The sequence below is a fragment of the Papilio machaon genome, chromosome 1 (assembly GCF_912999745.1).
Source record: "Papilio machaon chromosome 1, ilPapMach1.1, whole genome shotgun sequence".
NCBI lineage: Eukaryota > Metazoa > Arthropoda > Insecta > Lepidoptera > Papilionidae > Papilio > Papilio machaon.
The window spans coordinates 7,112,272-7,128,439 of record NC_059986.1 but is presented as its reverse complement, the minus strand read 5'-3'; the positions used below and the strand labels follow the sequence as shown (position 1 = coordinate 7,128,439).

Sequence of the window (16,168 nt, the reverse complement as noted above, 5' to 3'; positions counted from 1 at the left end):
TTTTGCTTTATAGAGTTAATAGTATGATATGTAATAATATATTGTCCAAACCCTGGAACTAAAGACCTATCGTTTACGTAACAGTTGACAAACACACGGGAAACACCAGGCGATGTTACAGTTACGAATATACCAAATTACAGGTTCCACGATTTTCCTGAACGTTTATAAAAACATCATTTGAGAATCATCTATTATTAGTAGAAGGCGTCAACTCTAGCCAACAACAAAGGGTAGCGGGAAGACGACAAAAATTAAAAGTTACAAAAGAACAAAACCAAATGTCTGTCATATTAAACCGTCAAAGTAAAGATTACGAATGAAATATTCACGATGAAAGCGGCGCCCGGGCCGTGGTTATGTAAATAAGTGGCTACGAAAATGTATACATAATTAGTTTATAGCTCCTCTCCCCCGGCACCCCCCTATCGGATGGGGGATGGGGGAAGAGATTACCTCGCGATACACTCACTAAGGGTACATTTACATGAATCACGCATCTATTACACGTTGCGTTACAACTACCCTACATGTGTTCTCTTCACATAAAACAAATAGGGTTGAAATATTAGATTTTTAATGTGCCTCTAATTAAAGACTGTATAACATTGTAATTTTTTCATAGCATTTATAGCTAAATGTTGAATTAAACACAGTGTGGTTTAATAAACATAGGTATATATACGAGTAGCTAAGTTATAATTTTGTTACTTTAAAATTATTTATCATTGTTTTAAAAGCCTTCTATAAATATTCAAATATACATAACTGTTATTTGTTTTAATCTAAGACATATATATTGTTAGGAATTTTAATTACAAAAATATTGTAAGCATATGATCATTTTCATTCAATCATTTTGAAAGAAAAAAAAAAGACATTCTGTTTGTTGTCATAATGTAAGTAGCTAAAAAGGAGATAAACTTCCTACAGATATCAGGTAATCTCTTAATAAAAGGCAAAGCAAAGTGAATTCGCAAGATGTCGCGGGGGCGGGACAGGTCGCCACACTCACCGCCGCGCCGCGTCGCAAGGGGACAGACAATCTCTATAATTCTTTTGTCGTTTTCGGCTCCGTCAAATACCGCGTTTCCCGTTTGCATACATTTTCGCTGTTCCCCTCTTCCCCCACCCTACTTCGTGGCTGTCTCTCCCCTGCCGCCTCACCGCCGTCTTTCAGGAATAAAATTAGTGTCGGCAGCGTGACACCAACTGAATTTAAGCTTAATAAGATATTTATAAAGAAATTTCCGATTCAGCGGCAAACTTCAAAATTTGACTCCGACTCCGTAAAGAGTTTGGGTGGCATTTTCAATTTAAAGTTGGAAGTTAAAGAACAAGTTAAATAACGTGCGAGCCGAGAGCCGAGAGCCGAGAGCCGCGACCTTCTCGATTCATTTAGGATCTCACTGAAATTAGCTTTTGAATTGAAATGACATTAAGATGTCCGCGAACTTTGCCGGCGATGAAATTTTAACGCACTTTGAGCCACAATGTTCCAGGAAATATTACTGTTTGGAAAATTCATTTGATATTATAATTTAAACATAAATGTTTAATTTATATTTCGCTATTTGTCGTAATCAATACCGCGTTTGTATCTCAAATTGAAACGATGACCACAATAGGTGGCAACCTAGGTGGGAATATGACTACTGAGTTGTAGGAACTGTAAGTGTAGACACCTAGTAGTATAAGTTTTGTATCGTTGTATTATTTTGCTCCTCGCACGACTCGAGCGGTCATGGTAAGCAGTGTCAACAATGCCAGTTGCTTGCAATCGGCGCGACCACCTCGGGCGCGATGTCGCTCATAAATCAGAAGTCACCCTCCTCCTCCCGTTCGCACCCCCTCGCGCCCGATAAAACACAAAATTATTTCCTCACCGCCGGTAGCCGACTTCGCTTCGCTCCTAAACGCCATTTCAACTTGCACTTGTGAATCGTACTTTTTTACTTCTGAATTACTTCGAAAACTTTGCGCGCTATACTTTCGAGATTTCGTGCACGCTCGCGACTCGCTGGCATTGGCAAATGCGAGCCAATTAGAAGATTAAGCGTTGACAATTACAGTGGCGGGTCGCGGGCGTATATCAACAATTATCGTGCGCTCACAACAAATGGCGGATGGCGCTGCGCGGTGTGTCCGGCGCGGCGTGGCAGTCGCGCGGGAAAAATCGACGATTATTCCCTATGTCCAGCTCCACCTATTTGAAATAGATCGCCTAAATCAGGTTACGCTTTTAACATTTAGTTTTAAATTGAACAATTAATAATGATTTAAACTTTGTTATTTTATAGAAGCACTTGATTCTAGTAAACGTTCATTCAATAAAAAATTGTTTGGCTAAAAGTTGAGATTTGTTAGTAGGATGTAAGCTAAAAAAAGCTCTATAAAATATACATGCGATTATATTACAAATTCAGTTGCAATAACAGTTTACTATTGTCTACTTATTTCTAGGTACTTTACGTTAACTGGATTTGTAAAAATTGACACGTGATAATAATAAAGTACACTGTCGACTTCAATAATAAAAAACACATATTAAGAAATTGCTGAAGAAGATCAATGAAACAAATGCGAGTCGATCTCATCAAATCCATTTGTTGTTAACTGGCTCGTTATTTATTGTTAACTGGGTCGTCAGGGTACTCTGTGCCGTCGCAGTTAGTACAGTCAATGCAGTCGGCACAGAACAATGGTGGACAAATAGCCGCGAGCCAGCTATCGATGCAGTACGCGTACACCGCGCTCTATGCTACCATTGTGTAAATTGAACAGTATTCGTTACTAACTGAATTGAACTCAGATATTAATTTTATCACTTCGTTAAGTAATTTAAATTTCCCACATAAAATTATGGACAATTTAGAAAATGGTATCGAGTGTTTATACCTACTCTATATATTAAATAAAAAATCACAACTGAAAAAAAGGCACAAAAAAAATCAAACATTTCTTAACTTTAAGTTACATTTTCTGAATACTACAAGTAACAATAAATAATCAAGTTTAAATCATAATAAAAAGCGAACTCTAAACCTAGTCAGAATCTAGTTAGAACCTAGTTAGAACTTTGCTTTTCTAAACAAACAGTATCGTATTCTTGAAATTTTACCAAACGATTCAATTACTTACATTGTCATTGTAACTCATAATAAGTGGTACCAATTCATAGGACTCGTGTTTACATTTGTAAAGATTTTTAAATTCTCTATTTAAGATAAAGTTATTATCGAAATTTTGTTCTACCAACATGCAGACATCAAAGTCAAATGCTATCATAATTTTTGGTGGAAAAAAACTATGTTAGAATTTACAAAGGTTAAATATTCAAGAGTTACAAAAAACATTTATCACACTCGCCGCCATTATATTAAGAAGTATGGTGAGAAGTAAATCAAATTAGTCCGTTCTCTGCCAAGTCCATGATCACAGAGCTTTCGTATGTTGGCAACATTGCAACATCTTCACTATAATCCAAAGATATAAGCTCATTTAGAATTACACTAATATATTTGACAAGATCTCCTTCAAATTCAATTTAACATCGTTTAAGATATGACGGAGTTTGGCATATTTATAGATAATTTATTAATATTGAAGTGTTACAACTAGCTGTTATTAAACGAAATACGTAATACAAATGCCAGGTTAGTAGACAAGACATCAAGATAGGCCATAGGTTTCTGAGACCAAAGTCTCTGTATAAAACATATTGTCATCCCTGTCATTATCTTTAACACAACAGAGATAACAATATATTTCAAACGGGGATTTTGATCTGTGAAACCCACGGTTACTCTTACATCAAACTTGTTAAGCTCCGTATTACAAGTACGGCCATAAACCGAAACCGATCATAACGAAACACACAGTAATAAAACTATAGCTCCGTTCCGTTTTTTCAAAATTTTCTCATAATTAAATAATTATAGTTGAAACCAATTAGTATAGATATAGATCATGAAAAAAATACTATTTCCCTACAACTAATTCCACACACTCTAAACCCTAAAAAATTAGGCTCAGATGTGCTACATAAAACTGTTGGATTTATAACGAAGGACACACATCAAAATATTTACACAGGGGATGAAAAATGCGACGCGACAAAGTACTCTAAAGCGAAGCGAGATACGTTTGGTGGCTGGACGAATTAGATCCGCGCCAGATTAGCATGCGAGGCGAACCACAGACAGACGTATTTGCATTATACTAGCTTCACACGAGGGTAACACAGTGAAGCAGAACAATAGACTGTGCAGTATTTATATTGTGTGAACGCGCACGTACTGGCGAAACAGTAGGTACTGTGTTGTCTTTTAAAATGACAGCAGTACTGTTCTTTCCTACAATTCAGCCGCACTGTGTAGCCCTTGTGTGAAACTAGCATAACTCTATTACGCCTGTTATCATAATCTCCGAGGGTGAATGCAGTTAATGCGCTCGGATTTAATATCCACTTTTTTCTTCTCGCCGCCGTTTACTGAACAGAATATTAATTTAAAAATAAATATGCAACCAACCCTTACTATAACAATTATGTGTCATGGAAATGGAAAAAAATATTATTATAGATATAAAAACTGGATTATTTCTTCCCATAATGGATGATACAGAATTTACTATAATATTAATTAAAAGCATGTGGATATAGTGTTTTAATGGAAAATCACTAGATTTTTTAGGTTTAGAAATGGTAATATTAATTCAACGAACAAAAGTATCTTGGAGAAAAACCCTTTCGTTGAAGTAAATCACGCACCTGATTCGACACAATGCGCTCGCGACAATTCACCAGATCTCTGCGGGCCAATTCAATTACATTGAAAGATCCCTCATAAGCGAATCGTTTTTCCGAGTCATTAATTTTTTCGAATGACACGGGGCTCGTCGTGATACGGCGGGAGGGTCAGAGCGGCTATCTCGCGAGATAATGCTGATTTATGTGGGCGGGCGTCGGTCGCGATTTGTCGCGCTAGCTTCGCTACAACTGCGCAATAGCTCCACGATAGCTTCGCAGTCGCCTCGATATCGGTGTACGCCCGCCGTCGCTCATTTGTGACGGTTAGTTGGCGAGATTTATGCTAATCGACGGGGCGAACGCGTAAGCTCGCGTGACGGTGTGGCAAATTGTCTCCTATTGCGACTTTTCAAATCCCCTTTGTTGAGTTCGTCTCTTTATATGGTGATACGAGCGAGACGAAAGCGAAGATAATGTGATCGTAATACTAACAGATAACATTTATCAGTGAGAGAAAATGTATGCACATGTGCGAGAGCGAGAAGATAGAAACAGGATTTGTTAAGTTCTATTGTCATTTAATATTAAATTTTCTTGCATTAAGAGGATGTAGATCCTTTAGTCATCTCGCCTAAACACATTTTAAAGTCTTAGTTGTTTGTTGCCTAAAGATGCCTACGTACAAGGCCGGTATTAGTAGAGGGCGCGTTTGGGCAGTCACCCAGGACGCTGGACAGAAAGGGGCGCCACAGGTCTCACATAACCCTGGTACCCCCCCCCCCCCCAAAGCATAGAAAAAAAAGGGCGTCATAAAAATCTGGCCCAGAGCGCTATGGACTATAAAATCGAATAAACATTCTAATTCACAATCTCAACACTACTGTAAGCAAGCTACTTGAAACACATCGTATGATTGTTCCGGGCCGCTTCTTTCAAAAGTAAATAAGTGCGGAATATAATGCCAGATGTCGTATTTTATGATGCATGGTGGAAAAAAGCGAATGGCCGGGGCGTCGTTAACTCGAGAACATTATAAGTAATAAATAAGTGAGGTATTAATACGGTTTTATAGTCCGTGAAAGAGCGGGCATTGTTTCGCACGGCGCGGAGTGGCGCGGTTGTGTTGTTCCCGTTCCTTGTACGGAGTCTGCTGATTACTGTATTACACTACTTGTGAAAATATTTCCCGTGAAAAATAGTTACGGTTTTATTGCATCTATTTTATCTAAAAGTCTTATCTATCTGTTTTATCTTACTCGAGAGCTGAAAGTAGTAATCGGTTTTCTGTTGTTACTAAAATGTACCATAATTACATTGCTACTTTATTCTTTGATATTCAATAAGTTACTTAAAAAACTAAATATGATCATTTAAAATTGTACAAAAATGATGTACATATACCAAATCATTTTAAAATGAATTACGATTTTCTAATTTATATATTTTTCACACATCATTACTTACAGTTACAACCATAGTTTCGAGTTTGGCGCAAAAAAAGTAACTAACATATCATATTTTGTTATTAAAGCGAAAACTTTTTATTTTATCATTAAAATAATACTTATTTTTTATTAATGTAATGACGTGGCGTGGTAGTCATAATCATAATCAGAGGAATGTATTGGCAAATTTGTCACGACTGGTGAGCTGTCATCGTGATTTACGCCGCGGCGATAACGCCCCTCTCCTTTCCCAGCTCACTGCGATATCGCCAGCACAATAACCAAAGAATTGACTTTTTTCCAAGGCTTTCAGTGGACCGGTGAGATTTGCAAGGAAATGTATATTATACCAGCTATTAAGTTCAATCAATAAGGTTCTCGAATCGGAGTAATTGAATGGACATTTGTAAAGTGGAGAGCGCGCCCGGTGGCGGTCAGCGGCGGCCGCTGGCGGTGGCTGACGGTCGCCGGCGGTCGACGGCGGTAGATTGGCCATTGTTCGTCCGCGAGGCGTATCGGTCGCGCTGTGCCACCTACCTTATCGTCAACTCGCACTCACTGCATCGATCTCGTTAACCGATGGCTTACCTACCACAGACAGTTTTTAATTTCACACCGAAATTCACCACACCACAAATGTGGAATTTTTTGAACAAGTCCTGCATTTGAATAACTAGAGTTTATTGTGTTGTATTTGAACATAAAGGATGAGAAGAAAATACACCTAGTAGTAAAATAAACCGAGTATCAAATGCGATATTTTCACGATCATTTTTCAAAATCGCTTTACCACTTTTGGAGGTACTATGTATTCGTTAGTAGAGGTAGATTTATTAACTGCTATGGAAGTGTGATGAAAGCACTATCCCTATATTGTTGTTGCGGGTAACATATGTAGGTATGTACAATTGTGCTTCGTAATGATTTAGAGCTAAACTAAATATAACAGAACAGATAATGTAAGTAATTTTTCACTTACCTTCCAGTTTTGGTGATGATCATCTCCGTGCCTAGTTCATTGAATTTATCCCACAGTTCTTTGGTCTCGAGGTGGCACTGTATGTGTTTCATCTCGTCGCTGGAGCACCTCTCCGTAAGTTGGGGGTTGCGGGGCGCGGGCGAAAGGGCTCGCGAGCCACCGGGCGCTCCGCTGGCGGACCCCGCCTCTGACGTTGAGGATACGTCCACTGGGGAATCCCGTTCGTACTCTGCTAACGGCGGCGACGGCGATCCCGACGCTGACGCGGTCGCGTCCACAAACTTTTCTAGAATACAATATTTTGTTTTAAAATTATGCCTTTAATTGTGGGTCTCGACTGCCGTGACACCGCCGTGCCGTGACTGCAGTGTATTCGTACATATTGTTGCCCTTTTTTCAAATAAGATGGGAGGGACGAAAATATCAAATACTCATCAGTCACTGCAGTCGATACCCAAAGTAAAGCTAAAATTAATTGATTATGATTTAGGCTAATTATACTTGGTTCTTTTTAAATTTAATTTCTCTGTTCTATTTAAAAAAAAAAAAAACAGCAATGATAACGTTTTGAAATTCGAAGATTTTTTAGTTTAGCAGTCATTTTTTTTAGATTTAATAAAAGTTGTGAAGTGTCAAGTTAAAGATTTGGTTATATTTATAATATTATAACTCATTATTTAAGTTTTTGTAAATTAGTGACGTGTAGATTTGTCATTTAAAATAATTCTTTATTTTCATTTAATACCTAAACATTTAAAAGTGACCGTAATTAATTATTAAATAATTATTCTTAAATAATATCATAAAGCAATTCTGAAACAAGAATTTTTAAAGACATTTTTAGGTTGGACATAATATTTCTCCCTGACAAATACTTTTTCAAATAATATAATATGAAAATCTTACTATCTTATACAAACTAATATTACTCGTATAAATGCGAATCTTTAGATGGATGAATGGATGGATGTTTGTTTGAAGATATCTCCGGAACGCTGAATGGATCTTGATGAAATTTGGCACAGATGTAGAACGATTATTTAGTTTATTACTTATTAAGTTTCTTTTAATTTCGCTCAGACGGAGTCGCGGGAAAAAGCTAGTAAATTATAAACCAAAAATCGAATAACAAATATGTATTTTGTAGCGTTACATTAAAATCAGTTGAAGATATATATTTTTTTTCCACCACAAAACAGCGAGTGAAGAGAAAATGTGTTTTTTCATGTAAAATTATTAAAGTAAAAAATTCCAACTTGGTGCTGGCTCTTTAGACTTTAATAAAATAGATTCATAATGGAACTATAATTAAGCAGTATTGAAAAAAAAGAAAGGGGCATACGACTAGTGTCTACATTCAAAGACATTACCTAATAAACCAATTACAAGAGTCTAATTCTACGACTAGTACCTACTAGGTACCTACCTAATTTATAACGAATCCCTAAACTTTGAAAGAGCGTATTAAATTGCTCTGTATTTTGATTCCCACATTTGACATTACTAACAAAATGTATTTTCCTTGTTTATCTGTTATTTGTAAAGCGGACATTCAAGAACATTACTCATTCAATTGTGTAATTCTTTCATCACAAACTATGTTATTCAGAAGTAACAAAGCCGAGGTTGTTTATTAACTTTATGCACGCTATATTAAAATTCACCTGGGCACACACATAAATAGAAAGGTTTTATAACTACTCATTAATGAATTATATTTTGTAATAGTATCAGTTCACTAACTTGCTGTTCTAGAGTATCGCATAATATATATAACCTAAACGTTAAAATCACTTACATCAAAGCCTCATCAAATGCTTTATAACAATAACTTAGTTTAATAGGCTAAAATGGACGTATTTGCATTATGATGAATGATCAATATAACAAATCTATTTACGGTACATTTTCGATGATCTAGTATGAAAATTTTGAATGTATTTACCAAGTGGCGTCAGAGTGTCCTCTCTTGGGTCCCTATGCCTCCGCCTCTCCCGTCTCTCTTGTCGGTCTCGTGCCATGATGGCGGCGATGGAGAAGTCGGTGGCGCAGGGCCGCGCCGAGCAGTCCTCCTCCATGGCCGGTGGCCGCTCCCGGCCCTCGCGCTGCAGCAGCATCCAGTCGGCGACACGCGCACCCAGACCGCTCGGACCCTCGCCGTTTGCACCCAGCCTGCCCCAAGACCTGTCACCGTCCGGACATCCCATCTACGCCACAGATGGACATCATCTACCGACCGATCAAATAAGACTGTTTAACACTACGAAAAGTTCCTCAAAATAAATTATTTAACACAGTTAAGTTGTTTTACTAAGAACACGTTTTATTTCTTAGAGGGTTTTGTATTTCATAGGGTTGTTCGCGCGATGCGCCCGCGATCATAAGTTTCGTGAGAGTGATAAACTTTTTCCGCGCGCTCGACGTCGTGGTGAGCGTGGGAGCGGTGCGGCGGCGCGCGTTGGACTCGACTGAGCGGCAACGGCGGGCGGCGGGCGGCGTCGTCCACCGGCGCAGGGAGGGGCCTGCGACCGCCCCACGCCACACACGACCACACGACCGCTTTTTTATTACTTCTTTCCGTTCCCCTCTCGCTCGCATATTTCCCGTCTCACTCGGCCGACGGAGTTTTTCTCTAGCTTTTCGCTAAACAGCTCGCGGCGCCTCGAAAGGCTCTCGTTAAACCGATTCGATAGTATCGTAATATTAGCACCGGAACGGGTATCGATAACCAGTCACATCACTATAATATTAATGCAACGAAGCTTGTTGCTCACAACGCTGTCGACGGATTCGTGGTTTTCAATATGATTCAATATATAATTTTTTACCAATTAATATTTAAGTTTTTGTGTATGCCTTTAGTTTTAGATAATATATTTAAAGTTTACTTTCAAATAAGGTTGAATTTTAAAAATCAATATGAATGTTTAAACATGTCTAATTTCATTACATAAAATATTTGTATTTCTTTTATAAACAAACATGTTTTATAGGTAAAAAGAATATGCTTATAATATCGTATAAATGTTACATGAAAGTAGAGTGGACCTATGTGTGCGTGCATAAGTGCTGTAATCTGAAAAGTTAAACTGCTTTGTATATATAAATATATTAGTTTACATGAAGGTTATATTTTAAAAATCTTATAAATGCGAATGTTTAGATGGATGTTACAAAATATCTCTAGAAAGGCTACATGTATCTCGATGAAATTTGTTTTCATAGGCTACTAATTAATTTATTTTTAATTTCACGCGGACAAATTTGCAGGCGACAGCTAGTATTAACTGAAAGGCATGACTACTTCGTTTTGTCACCGATTTTTCAACTTCATCGAAAATTCATCAATACTTTTTATTACATTATGGTGCCTCAAAAGTAGCAAATTCTAATAAAATTATTATGTTGAAGTAATTAAACATCACAATGTTCTTAGCAACTTAATTTCATGTTACGTACAGGTAAACAATTAAACAAACCTTACCAGTACTCAAAGCAACACTGATCGGTCAATTACTGGTATTTCATAAACACAAGACGTCAGTCTCAGCCAGCAATACAGCTTCAATTATTGCTATGTTCAAATTTGCGTAAAATTGGACTTGCAGACTTCGTTGTTTCGTATTTATAATAATTTATAACGTGCGAGGAGTTCAAACTAACCATGTCGCGGTGCAATATACCTTATCGAGCGAGTCGGTAATGGCCGCACGAATGGCCGCCGATACGCGAAATGTCACCAATACTATTAATTATTTGCCCATTTATTGCTGACGGTGGAATTTAATAACGTACTTTTATATTTCTTTTAATCATTGGTTTCCAATGAATCTTAAAATATTCAAATTCGTAACCATTTAGTATCAAGGTAATAAACGTTAGTTTGAATTACCAGGATCGTACCTATATACTTGGATATCCTCAGTCTGATGTTAGGCTTTACTACAAATTCAATCGTCTTGGATAGCAGTCAAGTTATTTAACCCTTGCAGTAAATCATAATATTGACTTCTTTAATATTTTACCAACCTGGTCGATGTTAGTAAAGTAGTCTCTGTGGATCGAGGTTAGCTTTATCTTTTAATATTTTGCTACAATTTATGTAGAATGCTTGGCTTGAAAAAAAACAGAATACACCAGCATCTAGCAAATTTACCTTGATAAAGTCTCTTAAGTTGTGTATTAATAATCGATGTCGTCATAACATACAATTTTTCCTTAACATCCTTAATTTTTTACACTTGTTGTTTTACTAATCCAATTAATGAAATTTGAAAGAGTTGTTCCCCCCGTTATTATACGTTACGATACCTAATAATATCTTGTCTTCGACTCTACATGTTAAATATTTGCCTTCAAAAAATCTTATCAATGTTCAAGCAAAACAAAACCAAAAGAAGGTGGATAAAAAGTTATTGAGGGGAATACCGTAAATCGATTGACAAATTAAAAGGCGTATCAGACTTGCGGCCGCTTATCTTGTCAGTGTAGTCGTGTGGTGTGCGCTGTACTTTTTGCTTGAGCGCATCGGCCACTATCAGCGGCCAACTTGTGATTATTTAAAAAGTATAAGCAAGTCGTGTGAACGCACCCGCGTTGACGGAGGGGGGAGCGACGCCCCTAGTAGGCGGGCCACGGATAACATGTGCTATTTTAAACCTTATTATGTTTCGGAATAAAGTTGACTTTATATTTTAGAAATATGTTGCAAGAATGCAGGCGCATGTAGAAGTGAGGGACAGCTCCTTGGTAAGTAGCACAATAAGAATTTGAGTATGAAACCAGCTCAGAGTTTTTCGTCGTACGTCTTTACAATGTCAAAACTTCTTTAAATTCAATTTGATGCACAAAATATAGTTTAAAAAATAATAATAATTAAGTTCCATTAAAATTTTAAGGTTGGAATTTTTAATAAGGTACTAGGTATATACACTTCCTATATCTCTTTAATATAATAATTATATTATTATTTATCTACTCAAAATCAAAAATAAACTCCAAAAATAATATACTTGTTTATGTTAACATTAAAATTTTCATAGACTAATATCATCACTAGAACTTATGAGTACACGTAACCACTTTACGCCTGGTTTACATTATGCCAGTAAAGTAGGATATTATCGCTGGCCTGGCAAGTACTGATTGAGCTCACTGGTGCCAGTTAGTGTTTTTATTATACTAGTTGCATGCCAGTGTTTTATTGTCTTTCTGTACTAGCATAATGTAAATCAGGCCTTAATTAAAGTGCACGCAAAAATCTCCGATTTCAGTTTCTGGTTACAGCACAATATCTGAGGGTAGAACAAGCACAATAAGGAAAACATAACTTAACTCTAGGTACTCATAACGTCCACATAACTTAATGTTACAAAGTCAATCGCAACACGTGCCTCCAACTAAAATTGTTTTCGGTGAACACATTAAATTTTAGTGCGGCATGATATTGAGTTCGCTAAATCCTCGCAGCAGCCCGGATGACAGGAAAGGAAACATAAATGTAGACTAATAGAAGAAATACTATGGTTCTAGCTTTACGTAACGAAAGGAAACAAAGAGAAATCACAATTTTTATGGTAAAATGACACATGGTCAAAAACCAATTTATATTCAAGATAACAAGAGTTACGGATCATAAATATTTACTCGGATAACATATTATCATGTCACAACAAGAAGTACTCAACATATCTTAGAAATGTATGTTGTAACCTTTAACGGAAGTGTGTTCGTAGAGATGACCTCGTCCCGTCACCTGAATAAATTAGGAAGGGCCGATCTTAATGAATGGACCCCGCGGCCACTATTACTTTTCCCGTGATTTACTGAGTCCGCATGCACTCACTCACACACACACACACATATATACCGTCGTGTCGCCTATTCAATTAACAATCACCTTTTATTCAATTGTATTTCGCATTTTGAACGAGTGTTTTTACACTAGCAAACATTGGGAACACTATTGAAATTTACTGGTGAGATTGTTGCATGAGATTTATTTCTGAATTACTTTTTATAATCCACGAAGTTGCCAATATATGGCATGAATGATTCGGTACCATAAGACCATGCACTACTTCAATTTTTAATTCTTGGATTGATGTAAAACGTATAAAATACACATGACGTGGCATTCATTAAATGTAAATAGCGATAAAATCACTACAAAATTGAAATATAGGTACATACTTTAAGGTTAAAAAATAAGATTGAACAATAATAAAGTATTCCCTAAACCACCTATGGGATTCGGAAAGATTTACTCAACGTACGTATCGAAAATAAATAACATGCAGCATACATTTCTTTGTAGCATATATTTGTTTAGAGTCCGTCCCTGGGAGGGTGACAATACGTTGTTCGTTAGACAGCGCCGCCTCCCGGGACTCGCTAAATCGCATCGGTTTCCCTGCCTTTTCGTTTGTTCGACCTTTTTCTTTTTAGAAGCGTAAATTCCAAACGAAAATCCAATGTCACCTGAGTTACAAGTTTAGGCATTAGATCGAGGTTAAGATTTATTTGATCCCAACTGAATGTGGGGACGATTTATTTAATATATTTGTGTTTGATACTAAATTATATGTAATTTATATTCAATATCTAAATATCTTAATTAGGACGATTGTTATAGTAATAGTCGAATAATAATACTGAAATAAAAATATCTTCCTGTTGACCGATCAGTTTATCCATAGAACAAATTATAGATTACTGAAGCGTTCTATAAAATGAACCTTAAATATGTAACTTTAGATGTTTATCTGCTGATGCTATATCTATGTAAAAGTTTGCGAGTTTAAAAATTGAACTAAAAACACACATAAATGTTACAAAACATAAAAAGACAATTTAAATACTAACAATTACATAGCAAAATTAATTTGATTTAAGAATAACGCAAGCTAGTAGAGGGTAGACAAAAAGCTGGTATCTAATAGCGCAACGTCCACAGACCACATGGTCATAATGTGCAAACGTCGCGCTCGCCGTTTTCAGCTGACTTTGCCACTGCCCACTGCTCAGCGCGTGACTTGGAGCCACACTTACAGCGAGGATGTCTGCTTAAATATATTTTTTATAATGCGTATCTGGGAATATTCTCAACAGATTTCCGTATCCTAAAATGGCTTTAATGGTCCGGAAATATTTACTTATATTAACCGATGGGTATAACTGATACCGTATTATTTTAATATGGCGCTCAGCCGAAATTTTTTATGACGACGAAAACCTTTGTGTCATTTTAACATAAATGTGTTAAGCAGTTTCTACTGTAATTAATTTACTGAAGCAAGTATCAAAAGAAGCTCAAGCCCGCTTGTAGTAGGGACTTACGTAGATTCAGCGGAGCGGTGCCGCGCGAGCTTTATCTGCGCTGGCTCGGCGCGAAACAATATATTTATTGGACAGTGGGGCGCGACATCCCGCGGGATGAGCTATTCCCGCGCACTCGTGCCGGACTACTGTCATGCTTAGAGGTGGTATACATGGGTGCAGCAAGAGGACGACAGTTTAAACACAATGAAACCTTAAGTTTACATTAAACAGTCAAGAAGTTGGAATTTTCTACATCTTGCTGAACTTATCTAATTTATAAATTAGGTATGCCTTCGAGCATTTAAGTAAATACCTATTATATTTACTTGCCGCCAATTATCATTATAGTTAAATGTTGAAAATTTTACAAAACTTTTCACGACCGATCACGATAAATAACTGAGCCTGGCAGTGAGCTGCTTGTGCCAGCAGTTTAGTTTCGCTTAATCTTTAAACGAAAAGGTGTTTTGTGAAACACATCGTGACGGTACCGTTCCCGCCCCCTCCCGCCGCATCCCCTGTACACCTCCCTGTGCAAACTGTGACCTCCTCGGATGAGGGACGGTATGACCCGGCTGCAATGCAGACTAATCTTGGTTGTTTTGTGTCTTTTGCTGTAGTTTTACTTTTATTTTTTTTATATTCTCCACTTCAAAGTGTTAGAAGATTTAATATCTTAAGATTCTTTCTTCGTTGTGATGATCCGCATCATCACCAAAGCCGGTTCTTAAGAAATTAAATCTTAAAATATTGACAATATATTAGTATGGATCAGGCGTGTAACAATTTAAGATTAAATTTGAACCTTCAGATTAGAAAAAGGCACCAACCCCTTCCTTTTTTAATATATGACATTATTAAATCTTGTTATGTCTGATCCATTTACAATTTAACATCACAATGAAGCAAAATAACTTTATTACAACCCGCATGTGTGTATCAACCGCGAAAAACAAGAGATTTCATTTGAGCCTCAAATAAAGCGGGGAAGATGTTTCAATCACGACTCTATTTGTTCGGGAGTGAGTCTCCGGAGAGTCGAACAAGATGGATCGCGGTGTCAACACGAATTTGCATCCCTTGTTTGTCTCTGGTGCTCCGGTAGGAAAAAATCAAAGCGATCTCATTGGCTGGTGCAGGCGACCTCGCATCAGTTATTCTCCGCGGCGGCGGCGGGCTAACACGATTATCCCTCGTTCCCACCGACTGCCTCCTTTTTTCCATTCCCTTGTTTTGTAACTCGATGTCTGCTCCGTGTTTTTCTGAATGGGAAATAGGATATGTCAGACGAAAAATTGACAAAAATATGAGCAAGCCTGATGGAAAATAGTGGCTTTTCCGATTCTATCTCTCCAACTCCCGACCCGCGCTTACTCGACGGAAATTTTTATTTATAAGATCGTCTATTTCTTTTCCGTCGCGATTTATATGTGTTGTTTGTTTTTCATTCAATTGGATTAGAGTCGTGTTTCCTAAGACGTTAAAACGTCATCTTTTAGCTGTTGTAAGTTTATAATCAGGAACGTTAGTACTCACATATTTATTTGCATTCTTTTAAATTACTTCAATAAAGAAAGATTGAATATGAGTACCTTAACAGTAGTAAGGAGGTAAATTGAGGTAACAATGAGAACATACGTAGTGGCACGTCGTGGTCCCGCGGCGTGACGTGAC

General features: G+C 37.2%; 1 protein-coding gene across 2 annotated transcripts in view; it reads right to left on the bottom strand.

Annotated features, from left to right (window-relative positions):
- The window catches only part of LOC106719900 (T-box transcription factor TBX20), a 28,091-nt gene extending 18,477 nt beyond the window's left edge, over window positions 1-9,614 (bottom strand). For both annotated transcript variants that reach the window (XM_014514377.2, XM_014514378.2), the window contains exons 1-2: window positions 9,120-9,614; window positions 7,175-7,460 (exon numbers count right to left, since the gene is read on the bottom strand). In XM_014514377.2, coding sequence (XP_014369863.2) covers window positions 7,175-7,460; window positions 9,120-9,381 — 548 coding nt within the window. In that variant the 5' untranslated portion in view covers window positions 9,382-9,614. The remainder of the gene's footprint in view (window positions 1-7,174; window positions 7,461-9,119) is intronic.
- Window positions 9,615-16,168: the final 6,554 nt, after the last annotated feature.